At 35.6% G+C, this 17,644-nt stretch overlaps 1 protein-coding gene across 16 annotated transcripts in view; it reads right to left on the bottom strand.

Moving 5' to 3' along the window:
• Positions 1–17,644, bottom strand: part of nbeab (neurobeachin b) — a 294,439-nt gene that overhangs the window by 57,214 nt on the left and 219,581 nt on the right. For 15 of the 16 annotated variants that reach the window (XM_058799707.1, XM_058799708.1, XM_058799697.1 and 12 more), the window contains 3 exons: positions 9,611–9,728; positions 7,491–7,593; positions 3,970–4,085 (listed from right to left, as the gene is read on the bottom strand). In XM_058799707.1, coding sequence (XP_058655690.1) covers positions 3,970–4,085; positions 7,491–7,593; positions 9,611–9,728 — 337 coding nt within the window. Of the gene's footprint in view, positions 1–3,969; positions 4,086–7,490; positions 7,594–9,610; positions 9,729–9,814; positions 11,022–17,644 lie in introns of those variants that run through there. The other variant, XM_058799706.1, reaches the window with a different exon arrangement.

The following is a 17,644-nucleotide window of genomic DNA, read 5'->3' on the forward strand; positions in this document are numbered from 1 at the left end:
TCAGGTTTCCATAATAACATGTACAGTAATAGAGTTCTCAACAAGATGAACAGGCAGATGTTGGTGTGGTTGTCTGTCACAGAGCCTAATGACTGTATTACAGCGGAGGAGGGTTAGAAAAGGTTTGGTGGTAATACTTCTCGGTTAAAGTTTCCTGAAAGTGAACATTGTGCGGTGAAGTTGTGGCGTGGGTGTAATTAAAGGCATGCAAATTCTTCTAGAGGATGACACCGTACCCTTGACACCCCTCCCTGTGGCACAGTCAGGCCTCTCCTCTGATTGGCCAGAGAGTTGTGGTAACCATGGAGACCTATATGAAGTATCCATGACGGAGCACATATGCGGCAATGCAATAGACGCCAGATGTGGCTTTGTCTTTTTCTCCTTCCATTTCTCTCTCTTCATCGTTCCTTATCTCTCTGTCTCTCTCTTTTTGCCCTGCGCCTGTTTCCTTGCTGCTAGGAATATGGATTTCAGATGGTAAGAACAGTCACAGGAGAACCAATCATAAGAGGAGAGCTATAAAATGGCTCGTGTCTTTTATAAACGCACTATAATTTCTGTCAGATGACAGTCTTCATATGATATGTAAGACACATAAAAGGCTATGGATGCTAACTTATTAATTTGTACATAAGTTGTACAATATGTAACTGTGATGTAATTGATTCATAATTAATAAATTACTATTTTTTTTATTTTAAATTAGTTTAGTCTCTCCATATAAAATTAATTTGGAAATTATTTATTTAATTCTAATTTATATTTTGCTTATTATACCTCTATAGAATAAGTTAAGAAATCATTATTAGTTGAAGTAATTTATTGCATATAATTAATTTATAGATAATTTATTTAAATACTTAAATAATAGATTACGTCAATCTTAATAATTTATTATTAATTTAACTCTACTACTTTTTATGTTTTCTCTCTCGAATAAATCAATAAACACAAAATAAATACATTTGAATACTCAATTAAAATATAAAAATAAAAGGTACATGTAAATTTATATATATACACACACACACATTTATGTTTTACATGTACTTTTATACATTATAAATGTTTAAAGCTTTATATAAATAAATACATTTAATTATTGAATAAATACATATATAAAATTTCAATTATATTTCATTGTAATGTAACTGTAATTTCATTTACATTTATGTAGGATATATATATATATATATATATATATATATATATATATATATATATATATATATATATAATTTATATTTATTATTTCATTATATTATTTTACATTTATATAATTTCACTTATACTTAATTGTACTTTAACTGTAATTTCATTTATATTTAAATTTGAATATTGAATAAACTTAAAAGTATAAACATGCATGCATACTGTATATATAAACAAAGTTTGTGTGTGGGTAGATTCTGCTCCAATCTTTGATATATATATATGGGATTTTCTATGAAAGAAAGCTGTAGCCAACAAATAAACCTTAAGTTTTTGAATGCACAAAAAAAAAAAAAAAAAAAGATTTTTGGGAAATGCCAATCTGATTTATAGCCCTGTAATATTGCAAAGGTGCTGGTGTGATTTGTGCTGCTGTGTGAACAGAAAAGTTTCCAGATTGTCTGGCTACCGCTGTGATCTGGAGCTGTAAGAACGCCATTGAAGCTTAGCCATGCTGATATATAGAACCTCTTAAAGAAGAGATACACTGGGGCTATTTCATCTTTACAGTGCGATTACTCAGACAAGGACTGGAAGCCTGGTATTTCCTGTGGAACTCGGGGAGGGCACAAATTAAAGCTGATCTTGACCTTAGTAAAAATTCTCTGAGGTGATGCTAACCCACAGGAGCATCTCAGTTCAGAAAACTGCCTGAGAATGTGAGCGTGTGCGGAGGGTGTGGAGAGTTTGACGATCTGGGCTTTGGTTCTGGGTTTTTCAGGCCTGTCATGATGGTTGGAGATTATAGCGGGTGTGGGCTAATTACCAGACCCATCACAAATGACTGTCATTAATCTTCCTCTTAAACGGCCACCTCTTAGAGAGTACAGATAAAACACTTCCATGATTTATAAAGCCCTCAAGTGGTTTAATACAATATGAGCAGTTCAATTTTAATGCTGTTAATTAAACAAACATGGCATTAATTACCCTATTGCTATTATTATAAATAGAATAATATACTGAACATTAATAATGCTAGTTCATGGAAAAGGTCTTTTTTTTATAATTAATAATTAGTTTATTAATTTATTTCTAATATTTATTCTCGTTCTCTCTCTCTAAATGTTTTATTAATTTTTTAATTAAATGTTTCATGCCTAAATTGGACATATTTACTTCAAATAACCGGTCATAATAATACATTCATGAATATATATATATATATATATATATATATATATATATATATATATTCTGATGCCATTATTATTATGAATGTATTCTTATTACTGATTATTTTAAGTAATATTACTAGTTTGTGGGAAAAATAAGTGTCAGTTTATTTAAATTATAACTGTTTGCTTTTTAATATCAACAGAATATATTTAAATGCACATCAAAATAATAATTAGGCCTAATGCACAACACTGGTCTCATCAGAACAGCAACCTTCTGTTAGTTTATAACTTGCTGGTAAACTTTCCTAAAATAACAACATAACATAACATAACATGACAATAAAATAAAATTAAATATATGGGGAGCATAGTCTTTTGTTATTCTTATACATATACTGACCCTAACAAAATCCATCCCAAACCCTGAGCATAATGATCTTGAGATAGGCCGGGTCTAGGATGAGGTAGACTTGATTAACCAGGTTAATGCCACATGGTGAAGTGGGGCCGAGAAGAGGAAAAAGGTTGAGATGAGGGGAGGTTGAGCTGACAGGACCGAGGCCCGGGTGGAAGATGTTAATATCACCGCAATAGTGTTTAATTAGGAGCGGACCGGCTTCACATTAACACCCCTCTCTCTCTCCTGTCGGTGGGCCCGGGCTTCACTGACACCTCTGTCAGCACAGGTCATTACCACTCCTGCCTTTAATGAATTTTACCCCGTTCCAACTCTGCCTTACATCTAATTAGCTGACAATAATGTTTCGAACTCACGCCGGAGCTAAATATAAATATGCATGAATATGCAGCGCGAGCAGGGATGACACATTTCAGTGTCAAGAGGAGGTGTGTGTGCGCGCGAGAGTTCTCACTAGTTCACATCAGAGACTTTGCAACAGAATATTTCAACTTTGCACACACTCACAGAGATACACTAATTATCCCAAAGAGTCCACGGCTCTCGCATTTGCGCAACAATAGAGCGTCTGAGTATAAAAAGAAAATATAGCTTCTAAATAAATAATGAGGGGAAAGACAGTAGATTTCTGTCAGAGACTCTTTTTGTTTGAAAAGAGAAACTGATAATACCAAAATAAAATAAAATAAGTTCTGGGGAATGATTAATAACAATTAATCGCATCCAAAATAAAAGTTTTTGTTTATATAATATATATATATATATATGTGTGTGTACTGTGCATATTTATTATGTATATATAAAGACACACATACAGTATATATTTTGAAAATATTTGCATGTACATATTTATATTAATATCATTTATATTATATATAAATACATTTAATATATATAAACATAACATTTTCTTAAATATATACATGCATGTGTATATATACATAATAAATATACACAGCACACACACATATAATGTACACACAATCTTTTATTTTGGATGCGATTAATCGTGATTAATCGTTGCCCAGCACTAAATAAAATAAAATAAAATTTTGCTGACAACCTATATGTCCAATCAAAAGATTCAGTGCAAACACTGATCAACGGAAAAAATGATCATCCCTATCAAATCAAGAGTGTTGAACCTGGTTGCAAATAGTCCAATATGCTTTCATTTAAATAATTGGTTAGCAATGCGAAGAAATAAGATCTGACCTGCAATGGTATTGAGAAACATCAGGTACTCAAAGTTGGAGATCTCCCGTCTTTGCCAGCGCTGAGTCATATTAGAGGACTTGAAGAGCTGACGAGGGGTGGCCAAAGAAATCCGCCTGCAAAAAAAGCACAGAAATGTACCAATAAGTAGGGCTCAAGTCCAACTCGACATTTGCTTTCATTTACTTTGATTATTGTGGACTTGGCTTGTTCCGCAGATGGATTATAACTCAAAATTTTAACATTGTAACATTTTGCTTCCAAAAAAAGACAAAAGGGTACACCAGCTCACACACGCAAGGCTGTCACGCTCTTTACTGTGGTGTGTAATGAATGCATCAGTTCCAGCAAAAGAGATTCTTTGCAGATGACCATAATACGCCTTTGCTCTTGAAGTATACGCAGCACACATGCTAAAAATATGAGAACAACAGAGAATTCTGGTGCAGCGCCTGAATCGGACCTCTCTCAGGCATTCTTATCCACGTTTAGGACTTGTATGTTTCACTGTCTTTTATTTGTTTCATGTTTTTGTCTTCTTACATGTTTTTTGAATAATTATGTGCACCTTCCTTGCACTTATTCTGACTAAGAACATAAGAATACAGAAAAGTACTTCTTATTAGCCATAATACAAGAAATGCATTCGTAAATATAATGAAGCACTAGTACACAGATTTTCAAAATGATATGCACTCACACTTATCCGGGGTAGTGTGGCATAATAAAATGTATAATAAGCCATCATTTCTGCATCACATCTGCTAAATTACCTATTTATTGATGCAATAGACAAACTGTAAATTTTCTGTTAGAGCAATATATATATATATATATATATATATATATATATATATATATATATATATATATATATACACATACACGCAGCTCACAGAAGTTAGCACACCCCTCACATTTTTGTAAATATTTTATTATATCTTTTCATGTGACAACACTGAAGAAATGACACTTTGCTACAATGTAAAGTAGTGAGTGTACAGCTTGTATAACAGTGTAAATTTGCTGTCCTCTCAAAATAACTCAACACACAGCCATTAATGCCTAAACTGCTGGCCACAAAAGTGAATACACCCCTAAGTGAAAATGTCCAAATTGGGCCCAAATACCCATTGTCTCTCCCCGGTGTCATGTGACTCGTTAGTGTTACAAGGTCTCAGGTGTGAATGGGGAGCAGGTGTGTTAAATTTGGTGTTATCGCTCTCACTCACCTCATGGCAAAGAACTTTCTGAGGATCTGTAAAAAAGAATTGTTGCTCTACATAAAGATGGCGTAGGCTATAAGAAGATTGCCAAGACCCTGAAACTGAGCTGCAGCACGGTGGCCAAGACCATACAGCGGTTTAACAGGGCAGGTTCCACTCAGAACAGGCCTCACCATGGTCGACCAAAGAAGTTGAGTGCACGTGCTCAGCATCATATCCAGAGGTTGTGTTTGGAAAATAGACGTATGAGTGCTGCCAGCATTGCTGCAGAGCTTGAAGGGGTGGGGGGTCAGCCTGTCAGTGCTCAGACCATACACCGCACACTGCATCAAATTGGTCTGCATGGCTGTCGTCCCAGAAGGAAGCCTCTTCTAAAGATGATGCACAAGAAAGCCCGCAAACAGTTTGCTGCAGACAAGCAGACTAAGGACATTACTGAAACCATGTCCTATGGTCTGATGAGACCAAGATAAACTTATTTGGTTCAGATGGTGTCAAGCGTGTGTGGCGGCAACCAGGTGAGGAGTACAAAGACAAGTGTGTCTTGCCTACAGTCAAGCATGGTGGTGGGAGTGTCATGGTCTGGGACTGCATGAGTGCTGCCGGCACTGGGGAGCTACAGTTCATTGAGGGAACCATGAATGCCAACATGTACAGTGACATACTGAAGCAGAGCATGATCCCCTCCCTTCGGAGACTGGGCCGCAGGGCAGTATTCCAACATGATAATGACTCCAAACACACCTCCAAGACGACCACTGCCTTGCTAAAGAAGCTGAGGGTAAAGGTGATGGACTGGCCAAGCATGTCTCCAGACCTAAACCCTATTGAGCATCTGTGGGGCATCCTCAGACGGAAGGTGGAGGAGCGCAAGGTCTCTAACATCCACCAGCTCTGTGATGTCCTCATGGAGGAGTGGAAGAGAACTCCAGTGGCAACCTGTGAAGCTCTGGTGAACTCCATGCCCAAGAGGGTTAAGGCAGTGCTGGAAAATAATGGTGGCCACACAAAATATTGACACTTTGGGCCCAATTTGTACATTTTCACTTAGGGGTCAAATCTAGAGCATCAAATATTTTTGCAGACATGAGTCGAAGTGGTATGTATATATATATATATAAACTGTATATGAAATATCACTACAATACAACTGTATGTGTGTATGTATATACAGTATGTATATATACACTGCTGCTCAAAAGTTTGGGATCAGTGAGATTTTCAATATTTTTTAAAGAAGTTTCTTCTTCTCATCAAGGCTGTATCTATTTGATCAAAAATACAGAAAAAAATGTTATTTTGTGAAATATTATTGAAATTTAAAATAACAGTTTTCTATTTTAATATACTTTAAAATAGAATTTATTTCTGTGATGCAGCGCTGATTTTTCAGCATCATTACTCCAGTCTTCAGTGTCACATGATCCTTCAGAAATCATTCTAATATGCTGATTATAATCAATATTTAATACAAATATTAAACTTTGCATCTTTATATATTTTTACTCTTATTTTACTCTAATTTTTGCTTGGCGAGTTTTAATTTTGGGCCATGTTTTTATCTGTCTATCTACAGTACATCCATGCATCCATCCATACATACATACAGACGATAGATAGATAGATAGATAGATAGATAGATAGATAGATAGATAGATAGATAGATAGATAGATAGATAGATAGATAGATAGATAGATAGATAGATAGATAGATAGATAGATAGAAAAATAGAAAAATAGATAGATAGATAGATGGATAGATGGATAGATGGATGGATAGACGGATAGACGGACAGATGGACAGACGGACAGACGGACAGACGGATAGACGGATAGATGGATAGATGGATGGATAGATAGATGGATAGATAGATGGATAGATAGATAGATAGATAGATAGATAGATAGATAGATAGATAGATAGATAGATAGATAGATAGATAGATAGATAGATAGATAGATAGATAGTACTTTACAATCTCTACATGTTAATGTACTTATTATGACTAGCACTGACTTCAGTTGAAAGCTCCAGCAGAATATGGGATCATTTGGTAGGTTCAGTCAGGGACAAACATGCAAAAACACCCATGCCGCAAGTAACTACCTCTACCTCAAAGTATTCCAAACAGTTGCAGAGCAAAGGAGTACATTTAGGATCAATCGTTTTTGACATTTGATGTGGTCATCATGCTAAAGTTTTAAACAAAATAAAGACGAAGTAAACATTGTTTTGAACAATATTTTGAATGGCAACCATGTGCAGGTGTTCCAGGGAACAAGAAACAGACTTGCCTGGCCTGTGGAAGACCGTAACTTGTGCCGACGCCAACGCAAGGAAGACTGTAGACCACCTTCTTCACTGTGGGCTGATCGGGGAAGTTAAACATGACGGACGCTGAGGGAGGGAATGATGTCACATGTTAAACAAGGGCTTATGGTACAGTACATTCAAATATGAGTAAACATTTCCACAAACAGTACAAAGACTTCAGAACAGGTAAACAAATGCTGCTTAGCGATCGTTCAGTCTCACACTGTTCTCATTCTTATGGAAATAACAAATTATTATATAAAGAAAAGAACAAATCTCAATAAGTTAGCACAGAAGTCTGATAGTCTACCAAGGCCAATGGGAAGACACTACACTCTTAAAAATAAAGGTTCTTTATTGGCATCAATGGTTCTATGAAGAACCTTGAACATCCATGGAACCTATCAAATGCAGAAAAGGTTCCTTATAGTCGAAAAAGGTTCTTTAGTTTTTTTAAATGTACTTCAAAATGGTTCTTTTTTTAGAAGCTGTTCTCTGAAAGGTTCTTTTGGGAACCAAAAATGGTTCTTCTATGGCATCAATGCAAAAACACCCTTTTGGAACCTTTATTTTTAAGAGTGTATGTTGCACAATAAAGAACTATAAATCTCTGCCAGTACTGAATCTGGGGGAAATGGCTTAAAAGCTTTTTAGTTGAATTTTGATTGATTTGATATCAAATTTCACACTCAGATTCAGACTCTTCTTTGACCTAAATATACATGGGGTGGGGGGAGTTATCCATAAAAGATTAGATATTTTTAATTAATGCATTAAGTATAATGAACTAATAATGAACAATACTTGAAATAATATTTTTAATTAATTTCTGCATATACTAAAATAGGAAGTTATACACTACTGTTCAAAAGAAGTCACTTTTGGTATGTTGTTGAAAGAAGCCTTTAATGGTCACTCAAATCTGCATTTATCCATTTATCCATACAGTAAATATTGAGAAGTATTATTACAGTTTAAAATAACTGTTTTCTATAATATCTTTTAAAATGTTATTTATTTCTGTGACTGCAAAGCTGAATTTTCAGCATCATTACTCCAGTCTTCAGTGTCACATGATCCTTCAGAAGTCTTTTTTTTTTCTTCTGTTATTAATGTTGAAAATAGTTTTTATGCTTAATATATGTGTGGACACTGTGATTTTTTTTTTTAGAAAGTTCAAAAGAACAGCATTTATTTGAAAATAAACTTTTGTAAAATTATAAATGTATTTAGTGTCATTTTCGAATGCATCCATTCTGAATAAAAGTTTTAATTTCCTTAAAAAAAGATGGATCGCATTTTATTTTAAGGTCCAGTTCTCGCTATTAACAAACCAGTAACTATGACTTTTGCCTCAATAAACTCCTAATTTGCTGCTTATTAATAGTCAGTTAGGTAGTTGTTAAATTTAGGTATTGGGTAGGATTACGGATGTAGAATATGGTAATGCACATTATGTGCTTTATAAATACTAATAAACAGCGAATATGTTAATAATAGGCATGCTAATAAGCAACTAGTTAATAGTGAGAAATGGTCCCTATACTAAAGTGTTACCAAAAGATGTTATGACGCCAACCTTTTTAACTGCAGTGTATGCTAAGTATGAATCAACATTAGATTAGCATCAATGTATTATGAACAATCTCAAAAATTTAAGAACAACAGTATAATTTTTAAACTAACATGAACCCAGATTAATAAATGCTGTCAAAAACTGTTCATTATTAGTTGATGATACCTAATAATGCATTAGCTAATCTTAACAAACTGAACCTTATCGTAAAGTGTTACCAGTAAAATCTGGTCATCCATTTTGAAGCTGGTTCATCAAGCAGATTTTCAGGAAAACATGTATAAAATCTGACACTGGGGCGGTACCTTTTCAAAAGGTACTAATATGTAACATTTTGGTATTAACATGCACCTTTAAGGTGCTAATATGCATCTTTTGGGGTTAAATAAGGTACAAAAGTCTACCCTAGGGAAATGTAACTTTGTGTACCTTTGAGTGCAGGACTTCTTTCTTATTAACTAACTAGATACTTTGAGTGGCCATTGTTTTTGCATTTGTAAAGTGGTAAACATGAGACAGTTTTACTTCTGTTGGCCATGAAGATCTCCAGTGCTGTGTTCTGAAGCAGGAAGCGTCTGGTGAACACCGCTCGGATCTCGCTGAACATCCATTTGCCGTGAAGCCCCTCGGAGTAGACCAGCACCTACACACAGGCGAAAGGAAAGAGATACGTTAACCGAACGGCAATCCAACAGATTTTCCAGACTGTTTTTCAATACGTTGTCATACGTGTTATGATCGTTGCTCGGGAAACACATTCCGTAGTTGCAGTTTGATTGTCACTCCAATCATCATGCCATGAAGCCACTTTGATGGAGCGCTGCGAAACATTCCATTCCCGTCAGAAATATTGGCTGGTATCCATTGAGTGACGGCAAGCCAGGCTTTGATTATCTCAAAATGGAGGCATCTCTAAAAAGGCGCTGCTTTCTGTTGATGATGCAAAGGCCCGTCTTTCCACCTTTCCTCCATTTTTTTGACACATCTTTCTCTTGTGGGGCCGACGCTCTCACCGTGCTGTTGGAACACAGTCCCTACGGGCGTGAGGCGGGCGTAAATAATCAATACTAACACGGGGCCGGGGCAAGAGGGGGATCATTAGTGAGTTTCTCCTCAGAGACCCCCAGGGACCTCTGATGCTGGATCAAGAGCTTCATCTTGACAAGTGAGAATGAACCAAACTCCTTCCCCACCTACCACCACTTTAACGGACCAAGAGGTACACATGCACACACACAGACATACGCGCACACTTCAAGCCAAGGAAAGAGAATGCCTTGTGGCGTATAGATATGAGCCCATTCTGGGTGGGTGCAGAGGTCAGGAAAGGTTCGGGACATTATGTACAGTAACTGTGAATGGGAATGGGGTAAGGTTAGCACCTAAAGCTGATAGAGATACCGAAAGCTTCCACCAACCAGACCAGCCTTGCTTAATTTCTCTCTGGAATAACATTCAACGCTGACACCGAAGAGCCTCCTGTCACTTCCGGGTCTCTGGGGCTTAATTAAAAATGGATTATATCAAAATGCTCACCATCCACCACCATAGGTGCCCTTACTCCATACTAACCACCACCAACAACAAAGATATACAGATAGGTTTGCCCCCTCTTTGATACTGAATATCCATAGACCTAAACTCAAAAAGCTGTTGTAGATACAGGTTCATTGGAAAACAGTGGATTAGAACTAGATTTGGCAAATTTGGTATTAGAGGTTCAAAGACTTTCCAGGTGAAAGAAAAATGGAGAGAACAATAGCAGAAAAAAGAATGACCAAGATAAACCATCAAGTTCAACAATCTGGGGGGTTGCTATATGTTGCTTATGCTATATTTATAACATAATTATAATTATGTTATTATAACAAATAATTGTTATTATTATAACAATGACAAAAAACCCATAAATAATAAAAACAATTATTATTAATGATAAAAAGTATACCATTTTTAATGATAATAATAATAATAACAACAATAATAAATAAAATAAATATATCAAAATAATATTAATAATAATTATTCTTATTATTATGACAATGACAAAAACAACCATATACAATAATAATAATAATAATAAATGTATGTAATAATGATGATGATGGTAATGGTTAATGTTATTATTATATTATGACAAGCAAATGAACCATGTAAATATTTAAAAAACAAATGCTTTTACTAAAATATTTTAATAATAATAATAAAAATAATAATTACAACAACAAAATGATATTCTGAAAACAAATATGTATTTATACAACAACAATAAAATGTTATTGTTATTATTATCATTAGGGTTAGTAATTAATAACATAATAATGATTATACTACTATTATTACTACTACTACTTCTAATGACCAATAAAATTGTTAAAAAGAAAAGGTTTTTTTTTTTTATATCTGAACAAAATGTGACAGGTGCTTGCAATATAAGGTACTTGCCCCTAATTTAAAAAAAGAAAAAGAAAAACAGAAACAAAACAAAATAATACAAAACCTTTTTTTGTTTCAGTGGACATGCATTCAAATTTATACATCTACACATGCCTTCTCTTGTCTCTTCCTGTGACAAAGCTCAGGCCAAAGGGTTAGCCGGCAACAAAAGATACTGCTGGAGAAAAAGCGTTTCAAAATAGGTCACATCAGAAAAAAATTTGTCATAACAACAGAGCTGGCACATCAAACATCAACAAGCCAGTGCCCCTGTAGACACAGAGGTCTTTGACAAAGTGCAGTCGTTATTCTCCCCCGTCTTTTTGTTCTCATCGTGGAGAAACGAAGATAGAAAGAGAGAGAGAGAAGGACGGAGGCCCAGCTGTAAAAAATGGGGCTTAATGAACCTGTCTGGCTGGGCTGTCCGCTGCCTGTCAGAGGTGTCACAATGGTGACGAGTGTCAGGGACGAGCGGCCCCGGGTCCCAGACAGGCCTGCCAGCTGGAGGCTTCTGCCCCAATCTAATCACACCAGCAGCAGCCGAGCAGGAACAGGCTCCAGGCTTTTACCTCGCTGCTCCCGGTCTGTCAGCACACACACAGCTACCTAGCCCACGTTCGGATGCTTATGTCTGTTGTATATGCAGCTGTTAGGGTTGGAAAAGCTTCCTAACAGATGCATCTCAACATATCTACTGCACCAGTGCAATTTTGGAATAACGCAATTGTTTTGTTGTCAATGCAGTTTGGATTCTGTATGTAAACACTGGACCCCTATCGATGACTGGCCCCACAATTCTTCTCGTTTTGTTGCCGTTATCAGCTATTATTGAGCATGACATCCAAGCCAAATCTTTTTCACCGTCCCTATTCTTCAAAGGACGCCCCGAACTGCCTGCCGAATGGAACGTTATGACAGGGGTGAATACATCAAAAAGATCCGTCATTTTTAAACCGGACACAATTTTTCACACAGCCCCTCGAGAGATGAGTGCAATCCCTCTCTGTGTCAAATGTGTGCTGAGTCTGGCCGGGGATAGAACAGCCAGCATGACTGATATGTTTATAAAGCCGGTCGTCTGTCGCACTGACAACCTGCCATCATAGCACCTCTGCTGGGCTCTCTGCAGATTTGTCTAATAGGCTTCCACTGCTGGGACTGAAAGTGTGTGTGTGTGTTTGTGGCATGAGAGGGGAAAATGTGTCCAGAAAGTGAGAGCACTTGTCTCATCTCAAGAATGGTGACTACTCCCTATGGTGCGTGAGAGAAAATGTATATATGAGCTAAAGAGGTTCAAACCCACAGCCTAACAGTTATTTTACCTGCACATAGAAACATTTAAAGGAACAGTGCACCTAAAATGACAATTCTGTCATTGTTTATTCACCTAAATGTTTTTCCCCACCGTGTGACTGTTTTTTCTTCTTCTGTACAACACAAGAGGAGACATTTGGAAATAAAAGTATACGTGCTACAGCAATGTCAAGATCCAAAAGGAAAACAAACAAATAAATAAATAAAAGTATGATAAATGTATAGTCCATGTGAATATGTCTGGTACTTCCATTGAAAATAAATTATTAGAGGTTCAATAATCATAATAATTATTATTATTATTATTATAGTTTTTACATATTAATAAATGTTTATACAAATTTTGTTACTAAAAATAATAAAACACTGAAACCAAAACTAATTTACATGACATTTTAAAACATTGAGCACCTAAATGTAACTCATTAAATAAAACAAAATAAATAAAAATAATAAATAAATTGTCCATATGAGTATGTCTAACACTTACTTTGAAAATAAATTATTAGAGGCTCAATAATAATAATACAAATTATTATTATTACATACTAATAAATGTTTAAAAACATAAAAAAACAAAAAATAATACAACACAGAAAACAAAACCAAAGTCAAAACCTAAAATAAACAAACAAACAAACAAACATAAAAGTACCATAGCCCATATGACTATGTCTGATACTTCTGTTGAAAGGTTTAATAATAATAATTATTATTATTATTATGATTATTGTTGTTTTAATATTAATAAACATACATTTATAAATATTTTAATTCCTCCTATTATTATCATGAAACTTTCAAACTGCATGTAATTGTACTGTAAACGTTTGTCAGGTGATATATTTATGTTTTCTGAAGCCATTTGAATCTTAACCAAGCTCTAAAATCTCATTTGCCTATTAAAACTTAATAAATGCACTGTGATCAGTTACGTGTGAGAACCAATATTTTTCGGTGCAAAAATGCCGTGAAATGTCATGGGTGAACTGATGGCAATTTTTATTTGTCGGTGGGTTGCTCCTTTAAAGAGATTAAACAGAAATTAAAGAGACCTTTAAAACAATCACTGCCACTCAACGGCAGTAACGGACACATTACGAAAAGGCTGAGCGACTTTTGTAGCTTGTAAATGTCCTTTACTGCATGCAGGGTACAGAGTGTCTGCTGTAAGGGGCAGCTGAGTTTGAAAGCAGACATGCTGTGGCACTGTAGAGAGGAAAGACCAGCACAGTATGTGACAGTCTTTACCAAAGGCTCTGTTTCTGAACAGGTGGGGGTCTGGACTGTTTACCGCCGGCTGTTGTTGGCTACTGGCTTCACGAGAAATAGCACAGGATGACAAGGTGTACTCCAGTCTGCCCATTATGTGTATGAATGTGTGTGTGTGTGTGTGCCGTGCCCTCTCACCTAGCCTTGTCGCTGCCAAATTCATGCTTACATAGTTCTTCCTCAAAGCTGCTGCTGCCCTTTCAACCTTAATTCACATCACAAGGAAACTAATTTTAGTGGTTTTGGTCAACATGTGCTCCAAAACAATTACTGAAATGTTTGTAATCAAATATACCAAAGCTGCGTTCCAATTCAAAGGATGCGTGAAATAACTGTGTTCATTTGGAAAGCCTGTACAGGAAATATTAAGCAGCACAACTGTTTTTAACATTAATCATTTATAATAATACGTTTTTGGGCATCAAATCAGCATTTTAGAATGACTTCTGAAGGATCATGTTACACTGAGTAACGGCTGCTGGAAATTCAGCTTTGCCATCACAGAAATAAATTACATTTTAAAATATATTCAAATAGCAAGCAGATATTTTAAATTGCAATAATATTTAACAAAATTACTGTTTTACCGTACTGTTTGTTTAAATATTGCCTTGGTATAATTTGGCATTTCACTTAAAAATGGCTGAATACACTTTAAAGTTGGGCAACTCGCAACTGGAACACAGGTGAACATAATTTAATATAATTTAATGCACAATTGATTTATAAAAAAATAAATAAAAGAGGGAAAAATACTGAGCTCTTTCAAAACCACATTAATAAACTATAAAACTAAAGCATGATTAGAAAATTCATCGATCTGTATCTCAAACTGTTTACCAGAAGTTTCTGTAGATGCTTTTAAAAGACGAAAAACACTCTAAAAGGAAAACACACGCACACACACACATCAAAGGCTGTATTTCCCATCTGATCTCTTCTATTTGTGACGTGCTTTAAGGAGTGAAAATAAGCAAAATTTAAAATTCCTTCAGATTATCAGAAGCCTCTCATTGGACGCTCCTCACGCAATCCATTTTTCAGCCCCAGTAAAGGGGAATGGCTCCCAGAGCAGGTATCTCCGGAAAGAGGATATGGTTTTTGCATAATCACTGTCAACATACATTTAGGGTGTGTGAGAGCGTGTGTCGGGGTGACACGGTTTCAGTCGCGAAGCGAGACCGCGGTGATAAATGGATGAATATGAGCTCTGCTCGCTGCTCAGATCACTGCCTAATATGTCCAACCCAGTTTGTCAATAATGGTTTTGCTGCGAGGGCCGTATTTCGGGCGTGCTCTTGAGAGTGTGCGTGCCATGAAAACAGATATGTCGGTGATGGAGGAATCTTCATGTGGTTGAGCCATTTTGATTTTCATTAAATAATGGTTTGCAGGGAAAAGAGAAGCTCATCAAAAATCAAAATGGCTAAAAAAGGAAACAATGAGCAGAATGAAGGCTGTAAATGTCCCCGCAGGCACATATGTACACATGCAGCTAACACTAATCTAGATAAACAGCTTGAGAGGGCTTGTGTTAAAGGCTTTTTAAAAAGACGGAGTGTAATTTTCTTTGGGGTCCACTTGCTGAGCCCACACTAATAGCCCTTCTTAAGAGACTCATCACGCTTAAGATGACTGGAATCGCGCTGGCCTGATGAATAGCCTCTCTTCAGCCTGACAGAGAAGTCGCAAACAAAGCACTGCGCTTTCCACATCAAATAACAGTAAGGTGGAACTAAAAGAGATAAACTACACACCCAAAAATACGTCGAGATCCCTCCCAATGAACAAATTTGGCTATTTGGTTATGCTAGATGCTTACATTTTTCTGTAGAACTGCACATACCTTTTCTATTTCTACATCAAAATGTGCTTCTCACAAATTGAGGTCCATACACAGATGATTTACTAAAATTGCTGTGGAAAAACTTGCCTAATCTGCACAAAGACCAGACCTGAACCCTGCTGAACACCTTTTGGATGGGTTTTTTTAGCAGCTGGCCTCTGATGCTTGTTAAAGGAAGCAAATCCCTGCAGCAATGTTTCTAACATGAAAACCTTTCCAGAGCTGTTATTGCTGCAAAGGGAGGACAAAGTCTCTATTAAGGCCAATGGTTTTGAAATCAAATGTTTAACAAGCACATATTGATGTAGTGTAGACAGAGCTGGGTAATAATAGGGCTGGGAGAATAAGTCGTTACAGAATCGATTCCTGGATCGATTCTGATATTTTCCGAATGCATCGCGATTCCTCTGGAACCGATTCTGAGCTTAGATTTTAACAGCAGATGGCACTCTACTCTAGTTGTTGTCTGCACACTCAAATACTCGTGAAGAAGAATGCTGAAGAGCGCTTGTGCGTTCGGCCGAGTCATGTAATTTCAGCTCAGAATGCTTTTATGATGCGAGATTAATGTAAACACAGCCCACTGTAAATTGCTTCAACCTTTTCGAATTTTATGAATGATTATTTTAGGTTCAAGTGTGTGTAAGGATTTGGAAACAAGCAGAGTACGGCTGTTTCTAAGGCATGCAGTGCCATCTGCTGTTAAAATCTAAGCTCAGAATCGATTCTCGCGATGCATTCGGAAAATATCAGAATCGATACTTTGTGTCATAGCATTTAGTTTTAACTATATTCACAAATGTTGTGTAAATAACTTTGCAAACCACGTTTCTGAATTTGGGGGGGAGGGGGCACCCCTCATGCAATTACACCATGTATGAAACAAATGATTATGCAAGTCTGAGGAAGTTCGCATATTTGCATATTTACAGTTTGATGTCGTTTAATGGTCACATTGACATGCAGGTAAACAAATTAAATATTTATATTATTTTTAGTGTTCAAGTGTTTAAATAATGTTTTTTTCTCTTTGCCTTTTTATATCAATATTGTGCATTTAATGGTGAGCTTAAAACAAGTTTGATGTAAAAAGTCATCTAAAAAGGAGTCAGAATACATTATCTAAAATGAGTAACCTAAATTCTGTTACTAACTACAGTTTTCATCATGTAATCTGTGATCAGTAATGGACTACAATTTGTAAGTAATCTACTCTGCACTGAGTGTATAGATAATGCAATGGATATATTACACAAAATGCATCTGGAAACGAGTATGAGGAGTCTCATACTGCACCCTACGATTAATGAGACTTTTGCCCGAATTCGGCTGTTGTAAAACTCACACCATCTATTATTTTTTCCTCCAAGAATCTCACTCACCCCTTTAGATTTCTCCATGTCCTTTATAGCAAAGTACAAAGAAATCATAACGGTTTCCTCCCCAGTGCCAACAGAAACACATTGAAGATTAGCAGCCATATCAAGACCTTCCTCCCCTAAAATAAAATAAAATAAAATAAAATAAAATAAAATAAAATAAAATAAAATAAAATAAAATAAAATAAAATAAAATAAAATAAAATAAAATAAAATAAAATAAAATAAAATAAAATAAAATAAAATAAAATAAAATAAAATAAAATAAAATAAAATAAAATAAAATAAAATAAAATAAAATAATTTCTGCTA

This window comes from Onychostoma macrolepis, chromosome 15, assembly GCF_012432095.1.
Source record: "Onychostoma macrolepis isolate SWU-2019 chromosome 15, ASM1243209v1, whole genome shotgun sequence".
Classification (NCBI taxonomy): Eukaryota; Metazoa; Chordata; class Actinopteri; order Cypriniformes; family Cyprinidae; genus Onychostoma; species Onychostoma macrolepis.